The following is a 16,736-nucleotide window of genomic DNA, read 5'->3' on the forward strand; positions in this document are numbered from 1 at the left end:
TTGGGGTTGGGAGGTGGAGGAGGGCGGGAATGGGCTGCTACAGAGAGACTAAAATGGCTAAAGAGGAAGAATTTGAAGCAAGTACCCAAGGCCTTCGCTGGGAAGGGCAAAGGATGCAGACCCAGGCCCAAGACTCCGGGACTTTCCAGTCCCGTAGACTGAGCGGTAGGATCTAAGCAGAGCGTGGGGCCCCACCTGGATCTGGAGAGAGGGAGGAACAACCAATGGGCTGGGCCCGTCCCGCGCGAGCAGCCAATGAACGGTTGGGGGCGTGTCTTCCGAGGCAGGCAGGAGTGGGCACCCGGTTCCCCGCGCTGTCTGGAGGCTCCGCGATGACAGCTTTGAGTCCGGTAGCGGCCGCCGGAGCGAGCAGGTAAGTGGGTGCAACCCGCGGACCGGGCTGTGGAACCCGGAGTCCGCCTCGAAGGGACGCTACCCGGAGGGACCCGGCGCCCGCCGCGCCTTGGTGGATTCTGCCCGCGGGGCAGGCACTTTCCACCCTGCCGGAATGCGGCTCCGCTCCAGAGCTGCGCCGTGCGGGCCCCGGCGCCTCCCAGGCTGCGAGGTGTTGCGCGGGGGCGGGATGCCAGGCTGCCGGCGCTTCCTGCGAGGGGTTTGAACATCGGGGATGATGGACGTCCGGGCGGCACCAGGGAGGTGGAGGGCACCCTCCTCGGGATACCTCCCGTGGTTCACCACCATCCTCCTCTGCCGCCGTCGCTGGTCATTCATTCGCTCATTCATTCATTCCCTAGCCATATGGACCTCCCGTCCCAACTACCCCCAACCCAAGGGCTGGTCTTTCCCTTCTGGCCCCTGGAAGGCTCAGCCTCTCTTCTAACCCGGTCTGCAATTGTAGCGGCGCTCTGCTGCCTAGGAGGCAGCCTGGAGCTGTCCCAGCACGACTCGGCCGCACCCCTGCGTCGTGCCCGTCCACGTCGGGCGGGCTGGGGCCAGTCTCTCAACCTCGAGATCTGTTCCACAGTCACTCTTGGAAGAAGGAAAGTTCTTGCAGCTGGTCAAGGGGTAGGGAGGCAGCGCAAGTGAGAGATGGCGTTTCAGGTGGGATCAATAATTGTGGCCTCTGCCCCCTGATATCTTGGGCCCTTGTGGGTAGGATTATTTGGGGAAGAAGGAGTCAGTGGTTGAAGCCCTCAGTTGCTGCCCTTGTCCAGGTCCCAAACCCTACAGTCAGAGCTCTGAAGGGCAGCCTGGCACCCCTGGCCATCCAGCCCTGGGGCAGATAGTGTGGATGTAGTGTGACCCAGTGCCCAAGCCACACAAGTACGTGGAGCTGGCAGAAGGCTTAAGGGCTCCCTCTGTCCTGTCCTCAGAGAAGCTGGTGAAGTCCTACACAGCTGGCATTTGCCCTTGTTGGCTTTGCCTGCCCCACCCACCCTTACAAGAATCGGCCTCCTAGGGAAAAGAATGTCCTAACAATCCACAATGCCTTTGCTCCAATGTACATCTCTAGCTGGCTCTGAAGTCCAGTTCCTTTCACAGCAAAGACTTATGGGGCTTCAGGGAGAGAGGAGTAGAGGGTGTATATCTCCCATCCCCACCTCCATTCTGCAGTGAGAAGGAGGGTTTTCTCCTTCTGTAGTCTTCTGATAGCACAGACAGACACTTGGGTCTGAGGTTGTGGTTCTATAGGACCAGTTAAGCAGTGAACATCTCTGGGACAAATGGGCAGATATAGAGCACAAAGCTGACAGAAGCTGCTACTGAGCTTCCAGGAGCATTTCTGCAGGGGCCAAACCAAAGTTCTCATTCCTGACTTGCCTTTGGGAGAATTTTCTGAATAGCATAGTGGGGTCAATCCAGGTCCTATCCAGGCCTTGATGTTACTGATTGCTTTGATGTTTCTGAGCTTAGCTGGATCCTTGGAGCTTTAGTGTAGACCAGGAGGATCTGTGTGCCAATCCATCCACCTAAGATTCCTGAGGGTGAGGTCAGCAGTACTCAAGACGGGCTCTGCCAGCCAGACTTCCTGAAGTTCTTCCACATGCCTGTTTGGGTGGCCCCTCCTAGTCCTTAACCTGGTTAAGTTGCGGCTTTGGCCCTTGAATGCCACATACCATACTTATCGGACCAGCATGGAGAGCCTCTCTTGTCAGAAGTTCCTATTTTGCTTTGACCTGGGACAAGTCGGGTCTCCTTTCTGGGCCTGCTTTGCCACTGTAAGGTAAGGAGAACGCATTGTAGGCTCCTTAAAGGGCTTTTCTGTGCAGCCATTCAGTGATTCTGCTAACTAGTCTGTTTCCCCCTTGATTTTTGAAGGTATTTTATCTCTTTACATAATTGCTTCGTTGCCATGACTACCTACGGAAAGCCCATGGTGTTGAGACCCATGAAGCATTCCACTTTGGTATCCAGGGTCTGAGTCCAGACACCAGAAAATAATTTCCTTTTTTCTTTCCTAAGAAGTGAAAATAATTCCGCCCAATTCTGCAGCCCTCTTTTAAGCAAGGGTAAGTTTGGCATGAAGTCAGCCCTGGCCGCTGTGCTGCTGTTCACCTGGGCAGCAGGGCATGAGTCTGTCACCACCTGTTATCACCAACCTGTGAAGCTTTGATTAATCCCCAGCTGTTTACTAATGTAGGAAGGGAAGGAGGATGGGGACATCAAGGAAGGGGATGGAGCTTCCTCTGTAATCAAGAAGTACCTGGGCTTCCCTGGTGGTCCAGTGGTTAAGAATTCACCTGCCAATGCAGGCAGCACAGGTTTAATCCCTAGTCCAGGAAGATTCCATATGCCATGGAGCAGCGGAGCCCATGAGCAGCCGCTGCTGAAGCCCAGATGCCCTGGAGCCCATGCTCCACAATAGCAGAAGCCACCACAACGCGAAGCCTCTGTACCACAACTAGAGAGTAGTCCTTGCTTGCCACAGCTAGAGAAAGTCTGCACACAGCAATGAAGACCTGGCTCAGCCAAAAACAAAAAATAAACTAATTTAAAAAGAAAAATTAAAAAAAGAGAAAGTACCTGCTTCCCCATGGAGTCCTTGCTGGCCAAAGCACAGCAAGAAGGTGCTATTCCCAAGAAGATAAACCACTACAGGGCAGGCTGGTACCTCCCTTCTCCCCACCACAACCACACATTCTCATTAGTTTACAAATGCTTGGTCAGAATTTAGGACTGGAGTGTTTGATAATCTATGGCCGTCGAGCCAGTCTCTAAGTCTTTGTCCTAAATTAGTGTTTCCCTCAAGTGATGTTTAAAATCTACTGGGAAAGCACGTTGTTAATTTTTATTTTGTTTCTTTATTTTTAAATATTGATTTATCTGGCTGTGTCGGGTCTTAGCTGTGGCATGCAGGATCTTTGGATGTGGCATGTGAACTCTTTGTGATGGCGTGTAGGATCTAGTTCCCTGACCAGGAATCCTACCTGGGCCCCCTGCATTGGAGGTGGTGTAGTCTTAGCTACTGGACTGCCAGGGAAGTCCTCCAATATATTTTAGTATGCATGCTGTTCTAGATACATGTAATTTTTTTCAATGTAATATAATGCTATCCATTGTGTTAAGCTTATTTTTAATATTTTAATAGTGAAATATTTTAATCATTACATAGCCTTTTATTGTATGAATAAACCATACTTTGTTCATGCTCTATTTTTTTTCCTTTTTTAACTACACTTCAGTGAATATTTGTATACATTTAAATGTGTGTCCAATTATTTCCTGAGAGTAAATTGTTAGAAGTGGAATTTATGGGTCTGTCGGCTATCTACATGTAAACGTATGTATCTATTCACATACTGCTCTCCTACACAGGAGTGTGAGACTGTCCATTCACCAAAATGTTGACCAACCATAGATGTTATTACACTTTTAAGCCTTTGAAATTTAATAAGTAAAAAAAGATATCACTTCTACTTTCTTATTTTTGAATATCTTTATTATTATTGTTGATTTTAAAGATATTACACCCCTGTTATAGTAATTTCAGACAAAACAGAAACTATTGAGAGTGAATTCTTCCCTGAGACATCATCACTATTGTTTGATACAGAATTTTTTTTGTTGTTTCTTTTGTTTGTTTGTTTATATATAGAATTTTTAATTTTATAAGTGGGTTATATTTTTTAACATTTTAAATTTTATGTTGGAGTATAGCTGATTAAAAATGTAGTGATAGTTTCACGTGAGCAGCAAAGGGACTCAGCCATACATGTATTCATTCTCCCCCAAACTCCCCTCTCATCCAGGCTGCCATATAACATTGAGCAGAGTTCCCTATGCTATACAGTAGGTCCTTGTTGGTTATTCATTTTAAGTGTCTTTTAAAACTTCTAATGATTTATTTATGGCTGCTCTAGGTCTTCACTGCTGCTCACAGGCTTTCTCTAACTGCAGCAAGCGGGAGCCATTCTTCATTGTGGTGTGCAGGCTTCTCATTGTGGTGGTTTTTCTTGGCCTCCTGGGCTAGAGCATGTGGGCTCAGTAGTTGTAGCTCGTGGGCCCAGAGCGCAGGCTTAGTAGTTGTGGTACATGGGCTTAATGGCCCTGTGACCCATGGAATCTTCCTGGACCAGGGATTGAACTTGTGTCCCCTGCATTGGCAGGCAGATTCTTTACCACTGGACCACCTGGGACGTCCTGGTTATCCATCTTAAATATAGCAGTGTGTGCATGTTAATCCCAAACTCCCTAACTTTCCATTCCCCCTATCCCTCCCCGCTGGCAACCATAAATTCATTCTCTGGGAGTCTGTTTTGTAAATAAGTTCATCTATATCATTTCTTATTAGATTCTGCATATAAGGGATGTCATATGATATTTCTCCTTCTCTGTCTGGCTTACTTCACTAAATATGACTATCTCTAGGTCCAGCCCTATTGCTGCAAATGGCACTATTTAACTCTTTTTAATGACTGTGTAATATCCCACTGCATATATGAGCCACATCTTCTTATCCCTTCCTCTGGCAGTGGACATTTAGGTTGCTTCCTTGTCTTTGGCTATTGTAACAGTGCTGCAGTGAACACTGGGGTGCATGCATCCTTTCAGATGATGTTTTTCTCCAGATATAGGCCCAGGAGTGGGATTGCAGGGTGGCTATATTTTTAGTTTTTTAAGGAACCTCCATACAGTTCTCCATAGTCACTGTACCAATTTACATTTCCTTCAACAGTGTAGAAGAATTCCCTTCTTTCCACATAAATGGGTTATATCTTGGTTACTGACTCATATATACTTTTTGCTAAACAATACATTTTTTACCTTTTTTCCATATTAGCACGTGCAGCTATACTCCATTCTTTTAGTCAATTGCACAGGAATCGACCTTATGTTGATAAAATACTGTTTTGGTATTTCTACATTTTTCCTCATAATTATTTAATTTCCTCTTAATTTATAGGAATATAAATTTTTGCCTATTTGTCCCTTTATTTCCTTATAACAATTTGCATGAAATGGAGTTTTAGGGTCAAAGGATTTACATTTCTTAAAGCATTTGATATATGTCAGAAAGGTTAACTTAGTTTTAAGTCTCATGGAAAATGAGAACGCTTCTTTTTCCACATACATCCTTGGTAATATTGAGCACTCTGATTTTTTTAATGTTTATCAGTAAAGTAGGTAAGAGGGAGCTCTCTTCTTTTGTGACTTGCCTGTTCATATTCTTTGCCTGCTTCTCTGTTAGATTGTCTGCCTTTTTCTTACTGATGTAGATGAGTTATTATCATTTAAAAATGCCAGTCCTTTTTCAGTTTAATTTTTTAATATTGTTTCAGTCAGTTCAGTTCAGTCACTTAGTCGTGTCCGACTCTTTGCATCTGTTTACTTCACCTTTTAAATTGTTATTTATTTGTTTTGGCTGCACTGTGCAGTAGGTGGTCTCTTAGTTCCCCGACCAGGGATGGAACCTGTGTCCCCTGCAGTGGAAGAGCGAAGCCTTAACTACTCACCACCAGGGAAGTCCTCTGTCAGTTTAAATTTTGATGTACAGAGGTTTTTAATTTTTATGCAATTAATATTTTCTTTTATGTGTTCTGGGTTTGATATCTTGCTTAGGAAGATGTTTCCTTATATAGTAATATTCTATTCTATTTTATTGATTTAGAAAATATTTGGCCGTTTAATCTACCTGGAATTTATTTAGTGTATTTTTATGAATGGTATGAGGTACCCAGTTGTTCCAATATCATTTATTGGACAATCTCTTTTTCCCTTACTTATCTGAAACAGTTTCTTTCTAAAAAAGATTTCACTTTTGATGTGGACCATTTTAAAGTCTTTATTGAATTTGTTACAATATTGCTTCTGTTTTGTGTTTTGGTTTTTGGCCCTGAGGCATATGAGATCCTAGCTCTCCCATCAGGATGAACCCACACCCCTTGCACTGGAAGGCGAAGACTCAACCACTGGTCAGCCAGGGAAGTCCCGTGATTCTGTCTTATATACTAAATTCTCAGATACCCATAGATCATGCTCTGGCCTCCCTCTTACAGTCTATTGATCTATTAATTTTTCCTAAACTAGTAAATATTTTAATTGTTCCAGCTTTGTAGTTTGTTCTGACATCTGGTAGGGCAAAACCCTTGCATGACAGTTGGGATAAATTCGCTTCTTTAAAACTTTCAATCTTCTCACTCAGGAACAGTTTATCTTTCCACTTATTCAAGCCTTCTTTCATGTTATTTTAAAAATGCCTGTGGTTTTCTTCTAGATTTTTCTACATTTTAAAAGTTTATTCTTAGGTAACTTATACATGTTGTTGCCACATGAATAATCATTTCCCCAAATATATTTTATAACTGTTTATTGCATGTCTACTGAGAAACTATTGATTTTTATGTTGATCTTGTAACCACTAGAATAACAGTTAAGTCTGTGAGAGTGTATTATTATGTGTCTATCTTCATCACAGCTCTGGCTGGCCCAGTGTCCAAATATAAGAATATCTGGGCCACTTTCTTATGATTTTTCCAGTTGAATATATATTCTCTAGGTAGTTCATGTTACCATCTTTCAAAGAATAATCATCTCTTTTTAATATATGAATCTTTTGTTTCTTTTTCATGCCTTTGTGCAATGACTAGAGCTTCCAGAGCAATGCTGAATAACAGTGGCGAGAGCAAGCCTTCTTAGGGGTTTTCCACTAGCTGAACAATCTGGGGCTCTCCCTGGAAGAGAAGGTCCCAGGATCCAGTAAGCTCTTTAAGTGTAGGTTATCGCCCAGGAATCCTTACACAAGCACGGTATGGCTTGGGGGAGCCTAGTTAGGAGAAGCCTGGGTGGGGCAAGGAGCTGGATCCTGTCTGGGACACTCCAAATCCGGACCAACTACCGGGTTTGGGTGCTGGAGGGGGCGCGGGCCCCGTTTCCAGGGGGCAGGACGTGCTCTACTGCAACAGCTTCTGGTCTGCGCAAGCTTTTGCTCTTCCGCCTAGGGACCCACCGGCCCCGTCAAGGGGTGCGCAGGGCAGGCAGGGCGGGCTCTCTGGCGCGGGGCCCTGCGTTGCTGGAATTCTGGGTGTGGCTGCGCTCTTGGCGCCGGGTGCCTGCGGGCTCTTCAGCCCTTCCCAGGGCAGACGCAGAAAATGGACTTGTGGTTCGCGGGCTGCAGCAGAGACACGCCAGGGGCAGAGGAGCGTCAGGTGAGGATGGCTGGGGAAGGCTGGACCAGGCAGGGAGGATCCCTCCACCCCCCGCTCAGTCGGGGTTGGAGAGGTACAGTCCCTTCTCTCTCCCATCCCCCAGAATCTCCGTGGCCTTTCGCAGGATCCGAGGTCGGTGTGGCGCTGAGCCGGCCGGTGACCTAGGCTTCCGGTGTGTTCGGCAGCATCCTCACTTGTGTTCAGGGGCCTGTGCTCACTGCCAGTCCCTGGATGCAGTCACCAGCGTGGGAGGGAGCGGGGGAGGAGCAGACCGTTAGGTGTGGATTCAGACTCCCCACGACCGCATGGATCCTCTCCTGGTTGATAGTTAGACTGCCTTTCAGCCTTCCTGCAGTTTGGCCTCCCAACAAACTTCCTGCTTTTCCACTCCTCCTTTCTGAAGCACTCCTTTGGCTTCCACGACAACCTATACACCTGGTTTTCTTTCTGCCTCTTGGGCCACCTTCTCTTCGTCTCCTTGGGGCATCCCTCTTCCTCCTCCACACAGACTTTTTCTTTTTAAAAAATACTTAGTTTTATTTATTTGGCTGTGCAAGGTCTTAGTTGCCACACTTGGGATCTTGATATTCATTCAACATGCGGGATGTTTAGTTGCAGCTTGGGAACTCTGAGAAGTGGCACGTGGGATAGAATTCCCCATCCAGGGATGAAACCTAGGGCCCCTGCCCTGGGAGTGTGGAGTCTTAGCCACTGGGCCACCAGGTAAACCCCTTCCACCCAGTCTTTAAGTGTTGTAGTTCTTGAGGTCCCCTACTCTCCTCTCCAACCCCCATCCTTCTTATGGAGAAATAACTCATACACCATAAAATTCATCCTTTCAAAACGTGCCATTCAGTGACTTTTACTGTATTCACAAAATAGTGTAACCATGATCACTGTCTAATTCCAGAACAGTTTAATCATCCCCCCCAAATAAACCTTATGTGCCTTAGTCACTTCCCATTTCCCCTTCTCTCCAACCCCTGGCAACTACTGATCTACTGTCTCTGTGGATCTGCCAGTTCTGGACATTCCCTGTACATGGAGTCATACAATGTGTGGCCTTTTGGAACTGGCCTTTCACTTAGCATAAAGTTTTAAGGTCCATCATTTGCAGTATATATCGGTACTTCATTCTTTTGTATGACTGAATTATGTTCCACTGTATGGATATACCACATTTTGCTTATCCGTTCATCAGCTGGGTGTTTGGGTTTCCATTTTTTGGCTATAATAGTAATGGTAATAGTAATAATAGTAATGCTAATAATTATCATAATGCTATGAGCATTCCTTTTTTGAAAACTTTAAAATTGTAGTACAGCTGATTTGTGATGTTAATTTCTGCTGTACAGCAAAGTGATTCAGTTATATACATATATACATTCTTTTAATACTCTTTCCCATTATAGCTTAGATTTTCCCTGGTGGCTCAGATGGTAATGTGTCTGCCTACACTGTGGGAGACCTGGGTTCAATCCCTGAGTGGGGAAGATCCTCTGGAGAAGGAAATGACAACCCACTCCAGTACTCTTGCCTGGAAAATCCCATGGACAGAGGAGCCTGGTAGGCTACAGTCCATGGGGTCGCAAAGAGTCGGACAAGACTGAGCGACTTCACCTCACCTCATTATAGCTTATTATAGGATATTGAATATAGTTCCCTGTGTTATACAGTAGGACTTTTTTGTTTATCCAATATATAATAGCTTGCATCTGCTAATCCTGAACTCCCAGTCCATCCCTCTCCCACCTGCCTTCCTTCTTAGTGACCACAGTTCTGTTTTTTTTCTGTGAGTCTGTTTTGTAGATAAGTTCATTTGTGTCTTATTTGAGATTCCACATATAAGTGATATCGTATGGTATTTGTCTTTCTGTTTCTGACTTACTTCATTTAGTGTGATAATCCCTGGGTCCATCCGTGTTGCTGCAGATGGCATTCTTTCATTCTTTTTATGGCTGAGTAGTATTCCATTGTGTATAGACCACAGCTTCTTCATTCATGCACCTGTTGATGGACATTTAGGTTGTTTTCATGCTGTGGCTATTACAAATAGCAGCCAAGTGCTGCTATGAACATAGGCTTGCATGTGTCTTTTTGAATTGTTGTTTTGTCTGGATATATGCCCAGGAGTGGGATTGCTGGATTATACGGGAATTCTGTTTTTTGTTTTGAGGACTCTCTGCACTGTTTTCCATAGTGGCTGCACCAATTTACATTCCTTCCAACAGGGTAGGAAGGTTCCCTTTGCTATGAGCATTCTTGTACAAGATTTTGTGTGCATATATATTTTCAGTTTTGGGGGGTATGTACCCAGAAGTAGAATTGCTGGGTCATATAGTAAATGTTTAACCATTTGAAGAATCACCAAACTGTTTTCCAAAGCAGTTGCCCCATTTTACAATCCCAGAAGCAATGTATGAGGGTTCCAATTTCTCCTCCTCCTCCTCAACACCTGTTATAAATTACAGCCTCTTGGGGATGTAAAGTGGTATCTCATTGTGGTTTTGATTTGTATTTCCTTGATGACTAATGATGTTGAGCATCTTTTTATGTACTTAATGGTCATTTGATATCTTCTTTGGAAAAGTGTTTATGTAAACATTTGCCCATTTCTAGTTGGATTATTTGTCTTTTTATTGTTCAGTTTTAAGAATTCTTTTTAAAAATTTTAATTGTGAATTAAAAAACACGTAACATAAAATTTACCATCTTAAGCATTTCTAAGTTCATTTGTACAGTTCAATAGTGTTAAATATACATATTCATATTGTTGTACAACCAGTTTCCAGAACTTTTTCACCTTGCAAAACTGAAACTCTACATCCATTAAATAACTCTCCACCCACCCCAACTCCCAACCCCAGCCTCTGCCACCCACCATTCTGCTTTCGGTTTTCATGAATCTGACTACTCTAGGTCCTTCATATAAGTGGAGTCATAAAGCATTTGTAGTTTTGTGATTGGCTCTTTTTCACTTAGTATAATACCTACAAGGTTGTAAGAGTTTTTAAAATATATTCTAGATACTAGTCCCTTATCAGATCTCTGATTTACAACTATTTTCTCTATTAGTCACCTTTTCACTTTTTCAGTGATATCATTAGCAGTACAAAAGTTTCTAATTTTGATGTAGTTCAACGTATCTATTCTTCTGCTGTTTCTCGTGCTTTGGGTGTCATATCTTAAGAGATTGAGAGTCAGGAGCAAAGAGAACGTCTGTGCTGTGCTCACTCATGTCCAGCTCTTTGTGAAGTTATGGACGGTTACCTGCGGCCCATGGTTTTCCAGGCAAGGATACTGGAGTGGGTTGCCATTTCCTACTCCAGGGGATCTTCCTGACCCAGGGACTAAACCCACGTCTCTTGTGTCTCTTGAACAGCAGGCAAGAATCTTACAAGACTGTTGCCTAATCAGAGATTTACACACATGATTTCTTCTAAGAGTTTTAGCACTGACATTAAAAAAAATGTATTTATTTATTTGGCTGCATCGAGTCTTGGTTGTGGCACGCAGGACCTTTCTTGGTGGTGCACAGACTGTCTATTTGTGGCACATGGGCTCTGGAGCATAAGAGTTCAGTAGTCGGGACGTGCTGGCTTACCTGCTCCACAGCATGTGGGATCTTAGTTCCCTAACCAGGGATTGAATCTGAGTCTCTCGCAGAATCAAGGCAGAATCTTTTTTTTTTTTTAATTTAATAACTGTATTTGTTTATTTAGTTTTGGCTGTGCTGGGTCTTGGTTGCTGTGTGGGCTTTCCTTTAGTTGCAGGGTGCAGGCTTCTCATGGTGGTGGCTTTCCTTGTTGCAGAGCACAAGCTCCAGGGCCCTCGGGTTTCAGTAGTTGCACCTCATGGGCTCAATACTTGTGGCTCCTGGGCTCTACAGCACAGACTCAACAGGTGAGTTGGTTGCTCAGTAGTTTATAGGAGTTAAACTCAATGAGTTTATAGGAGGGAGGCAGAGTGGCCGGGCTTAGTTGCTGCATGGCATGTAGGATCTTCCTGGATCCTGCATTGGCATGTGGATTCTTTACCACTGAGCCACCAGGGAAGCCCCTGCCAGGCGGATTCTCAACCACTGGACCACTAGGAAAGTCCCAGCTCTGACATTTTTGAGTTAGTTTTTGTACATGCTGTGAGATAGGGATCCAACTTAATTCCCTGGCCTGTGGATGGATGTCCAGTTGTTCCTGCATCATTTGTTGAAAAGTCTGCTCTCTGCCCCACTGTTCTGGTCTTGGCACCCTTGTCCATAGCTTGTCTTCTTTAGGGGAGAAGAAGATTCCCTGAGGGATCTTCCTAGCTCCTGTACCCATGCATGGGCCAATAACTCAGGAATTTCTCCCTTCAGCCTGGAGCTTTCTTCTGAGCTCCTCACTCATATATAACTTGATATCTCTACTTAAATGCTTCTCACATATCTTTAAGACTGAACTCATGACTATCCCCCTGCTTTGTCTCAGCAAAATAAAGCAGTATCCTACTTGCTTAAGCCAGAAATCTAAAATCATATTTGACACATTTTCCCTTACACCCCACATCCACTTGATCACCAAGTCCAGATTGATTCTACTTAGAGATATATGTATCGTGAATCCGTCCCCCAACTTCCATCACCACGACTGCCACCAAGTCTGAGACATCATCTCTCTGCCGGAGTATAATCTCCTAACTGGTCTGTCTGCATGGAAAATTCTAAACATGTACAAAAGAGGGGACTGGGACTTCCCTGGTGGTGCAGTGGATAGGAATCTGCCTGCCAGTGCAGGGTTCGATCCCTGGTCCAGGAAGATCTCACACGCTGCAGGGCAACTCAGCTCCTGCACCACCACTACTGAGCCCATGCTCTGGAGACTGGGAGCCACAACTACGGAAGCCACGTGCCTACAGCCCGTGCCACGCAACGAGGGAAGCCACCACAAGGTGAAGTCCGTGCTCTGCAAGGAAGAGTAGCCCCTGCTCTCTGCAACTAGAGAAAGCCCTTGCTAAGCCACAGAGACCCAGTGCAGCCAAAAGTTAAAAAAAAAAAAAAAAGAATCACAGCTACTCTCTGGGTATCAAAAAAAAAAAAAAAAGAAAAAGAGGAGGAGAGTTGTAGGATGGACGCCCCCCCACCCCCTCCATCCTAGGCTCCTGGCAACTTCTCCTGGGATCAGAGTTCTTCTGATCACAGAGTCAGTGACCATGTATCCATCACTACCAACTACCAACACAAGGTTGTCCCCATTTCATCAAAACTCATCCTCTACGCCCCCTGTCCCACACCGTTTTGTATTTGAAACAAATCTATGTCTTAGGGTGATCTGTGATCATGTCCACGTATGCCAGCTCAAACAGATGCTGCTCTGTACTCTTTAAACATACAAAATTGATAGTGTCTTTTCCCTTTTAAATCCCTTCCTTGGTTTCCCCTAGCTTTTAAGAGAATGACAAAAACCCTTACTGGGGCCCACTGGGCCCTGTATGATCTACCCTGCCTACCTCTCCAGCCCCGTTGCTCATTACTTCACTGCTCACCTCCACCTTCCAGACCCAAAGGCTCTGTTTATGTTTCTCCTGCATGCTATATACATCTGGCCTCAGGGCTTTTGCACATCAGAAACCCTCTAAACAGTGATCCCCAACCTTTTTGGCACCAGGGACCAGCTTCATGGAAGACAATTTTTCCACAGATGGGTAGGGGGAATGGGTGGTTTCAAGATGATTCAAGCACATTATAGCTATTGTGCACTCTATTTCTGTTATTATTACATCAGCTCTGCCTCAGATCATCATCAGATCCCAGAGGTAGGGAACCCCTGCTCTACAATGATCCCTCCCCAATACCCTCCAACCCTCCTCTCCCCTGCCAGCCCGTTGGTCTGACTAGCACTGCCATCAGGGCAAATGCTGCTGCTGTGTCTTCAGGGAAGTCTTCCCCTCTCTCTGCAGCTGATTCAGGGCTCCTTGATTGAGGCTCTCTCAGACACTGTGCTTTGCCTTCACAGTACACATTACACAGTTATAATTATGTATTGATCTCTATAAATATTTGTTTCATGTCTGCCTCTCCCACCAAGCATTTTGGGGATAGTAGTTTGCCTCATGCCTCTTCGTACACCCAGCACTTACACAGAGTTAAGTGAGTCCAGGCATTCAGCTGGAGTTTAGAGGAGGGAGGCAGCCTTTGAGGGCTATGCTGTTGCCAGCCTCTGCTGGGGTCTGCGTTCTTCTGACCAGAGAGAGCCAGTGGCCAGCTTCTGCTCACCCAGTCCTGGGCTCGGCTTTGTTGTTCCCTCAGACAACATTTGCTTTCTCTCCTGGCTGGAGACTTTCTTGCCCCTTTGCTGAGGAGTAACTGAGGCCCAGAAGGAGAGAGTGGCTTCCCCAAGGCTGTGAGAGGTTCTTTCAGGCCTGCCTCCCTGTCCCCACGCCCAGGGTCTTTCGGGACCCTGAGACCTCTCAAGACCCAGTGCTCTGAGAAGAGCTGAGTGGGTTTCCAAAGCTAGCGCGATTCTGAGATGGGTGTCCCAGAGTGCGCCGCGTGGGATCCGTGGATGGACAGAGTTGACTTGTCCTGGGAGCAGCCACCCCTCCTGGCAGCCTGGAGCATCTGAGGGTGTCTGTGGGCCCTCCGCTCAGCAGGCCCGGCGGAGGGTGGCCCCCAGGAGCACAGGAGTGCTCTGTTTCTTAATGAATGCAAGTCTGTGTTTAGACCTGAATGACCAGCTTCTAGTCTGGAAACAGCCAGGCCCCAAGTGGCCTGCCAAGAAAAAGTGGTCTGTGACCAGGTCCAGGGGTGCCAGCTCACCCTGATTCTGCTCCAGCAGTGGGCACAATGGGACAGGGCCAGCGACAGGCGGGTCACTCTGCAGGACCAGCTCCCTGCTCCATCGTAGCCTGGGCTTTGTAGGAAATCCTGGATGTCTCCCGGAGCGAAGATTCCACATTTCGGCCGTTTGTCCAGCAGTCTCCCTGGTGACTGTTCTCAGTCTGCAAGTCTTTGCGCTCTGGCCAGGAAGGGGGCCAATTGTTGGTCTCAGACCTCTGGTAGGGGGAGAAGAGAGGACGGGATCCTGAGTATGGCTGGGTCTGAGCTCAAGGGGGTGGGAGACTGTTTGTGGGTGCCGCCCCAGGTGTGAAGAGGGCCCTTCCACAGCCGCTGTCACCAGGAATAAGATTCAGTCACATAGGACACGTATGGAGCTTTGAGTAGAGTGGGTAGAGTGAGGGGCCTGGTGGTGCCTCCATCTCTGCTTCCCATGGGGCGCTCACCTCTAGGCATCCTTCAGGGATGAGGGAGGTGGGGCAGGGTGCAGGCAGGGGTGGGAGGCTCAGTTGGCAAGGCTGGGAGAACCCGCCCCTTGACCAAGACTGGGCCGTGACCTCTCTCAGATCCTCACAGGAACCCTTACCATCTGCAGGGAGAGGGGATTCTCCCCTCTTCACAGAGGAGGAAGCAGACTCAGAGGAGGGGCCTGGGGGTCAGCGGGGAGGGAGCCAGAGGCAAACTTGAGCGGCTGCCCTCACTCCAGGTTCTTAGGTTTGCATCCCGAGCCCCCACTGATGCTAAAGAAACTACACAGAGGAGTTCCCTATAGGAAGCATTTGTCTACTCAGCCAACAGTTATTGAGCACTTACTGTATGCCTGGAGTTGTGCCAGGCCCTGGGGTAAGACAGGAAGTTGGGAGACAAGCCACAACAACAGGCAAGGAGGCAAGGAGCTCTCTGGGCAGACGAAGGGAGGGCACAAGGAGGGAGTGCTCTGCCTTCCTGGAGGCACAGGCTGGCCAGGCTTCGGGGGGAGAGGTGCTGAGGGATGGCGGCGAGGAGGTTTCCACCTGGGGCAGGAGCAGCTTAGCTGAGTGAGGGCCCTGCCAGGGCTGGGAGCGGGGGCTCATTAGCACCGCTCCCGGAGGCAGGGGAGGAGTCAGCCTGAGCACTTTGCCCCCGAATTCTGTCCCCATGAGGAGCAGGGCCATCCTGGTGTGCTGAGAGAGCCCAGTCCTGGGCGGGAGGTCAGGGGGCAGGGAAAAGGTGCGGGGCCCCTTAACCAGGGCTGGTCCAGTCCACCAAACAGCTTGACTACTGAAAGACGATGGGACCAGCTTAGCTCTCGGCCCACCCAGCTCCCACTCAAAGGGAGGACCCAGGGTTTCTGAGATCCCGGGAGGTAGGAGTTCTTATTAGCACCAGAGCTCAAAGGGGTCCTTGTTCAGGCTGAATCCAGCTGCCCCAAGAGGGTGGGGCCAGCCCACATCTCCTGAGCAACTAGCTCTCCCAGTTTGTTTGGTTCTTAGAGTCGGGAAAATAAAATCTGGTGGTGGAGTCTTATCTAAGGAACCCTACTTCCCAGTGGGGCTCCTGCATGGTCATCTCAGCTCAATAGAGTCACTCTCTGCCTCCCCGAGTCCCCCTCTACTGGCCCTATGGGGAGAGTGGGGGCCTGGCCCTGCAGCGGGAAAAACTCGAGGAAAGGACAGAATTTGGGGCCCCCAAGCCCCTCCAAGCAGTGTGTGGACTTTTCAGCCAGACTGAAGTTTGAATTCCAGCTCCACTACTCTCCAGTTATGTGGTCAAGAGCAAGGAACTTTACCTCTCTGGGTCTCAGTTTTCTTATCTGTGTAATGGGGATGATGCATCTCTGTTGTGTGACTAGAGTTGGACTGAGATTAGGGGAAATCATGAGCCAGATTCCTTCACCTCCTCCCTGAGGGCTCCCTCATTAACAGGGCCAGACTTGATCTGAACCTCTTCAGAGTTCTCTTCCCTCTCCTGGCCCTGAAGGCTCACTGCGAGTATGGTACCCCCAGCTGTGGGTATCAGACCTCTATGGAGTCCTGGCCCTGCTCTGCCAGTGAGCCCAGCTGAGCTTCCCTCCTTCACCCGTGGGTGAAGTGTAAGTTGTACCACCTGCCCCCATTGTGTCTTTTGTGTCTTAAAGGACATCAGATATCTGTCCTCATGTGTGGTCTTTGAGCAGACCAGGTGTAGGAGATTTAGGTCTTGGCTGCAAGAGCCTGGGCTCTGGAAGCAGAATTGAAAGTTAAGGAGCAGGCGAGGGGAGCAGACCCTCTCTGCTGTCTCCCAGATGCAGCGCTTGGCCCACAGCCCGCCTGCTTCTTTCTCTCTTTTAAAAAAATATT

The 16,736-nt window shown here is 47.3% G+C and overlaps 1 protein-coding gene across 3 annotated transcripts in view; it reads left to right on the top strand.

Moving 5' to 3' along the window:
- Positions 1 to 299: 299 nt before the first annotated feature.
- Positions 300 to 16,736, top strand: part of LOC120860845 (GRAM domain-containing protein 2A-like) — a 32,521-nt gene continuing 16,084 nt past the window's right edge. For 2 of the 3 annotated variants that reach the window (XR_005720444.1, XM_040236552.1), the window contains exon 1: positions 300 to 373. Coding sequence is in view for 1 of the 3 variants with exons in the window: in XM_040236552.1 (XP_040092486.1) it covers positions 333 to 373 (41 nt within the window). In the remaining 2 variants the exon portion in view is untranslated. Of the gene's footprint in view, positions 374 to 7,204; positions 7,608 to 16,736 lie in introns of those variants that run through there. The other variant, XM_040236553.1, reaches the window with a different exon arrangement.

The sequence above is a fragment of the Oryx dammah genome, unplaced genomic scaffold, assembly GCF_014754425.2.
Source record: "Oryx dammah isolate SB20612 unplaced genomic scaffold, SCBI_Odam_1.1 HiC_scaffold_11208, whole genome shotgun sequence".
Lineage (NCBI taxonomy): Eukaryota > Metazoa > Chordata > Mammalia > Artiodactyla > Bovidae > Oryx > Oryx dammah.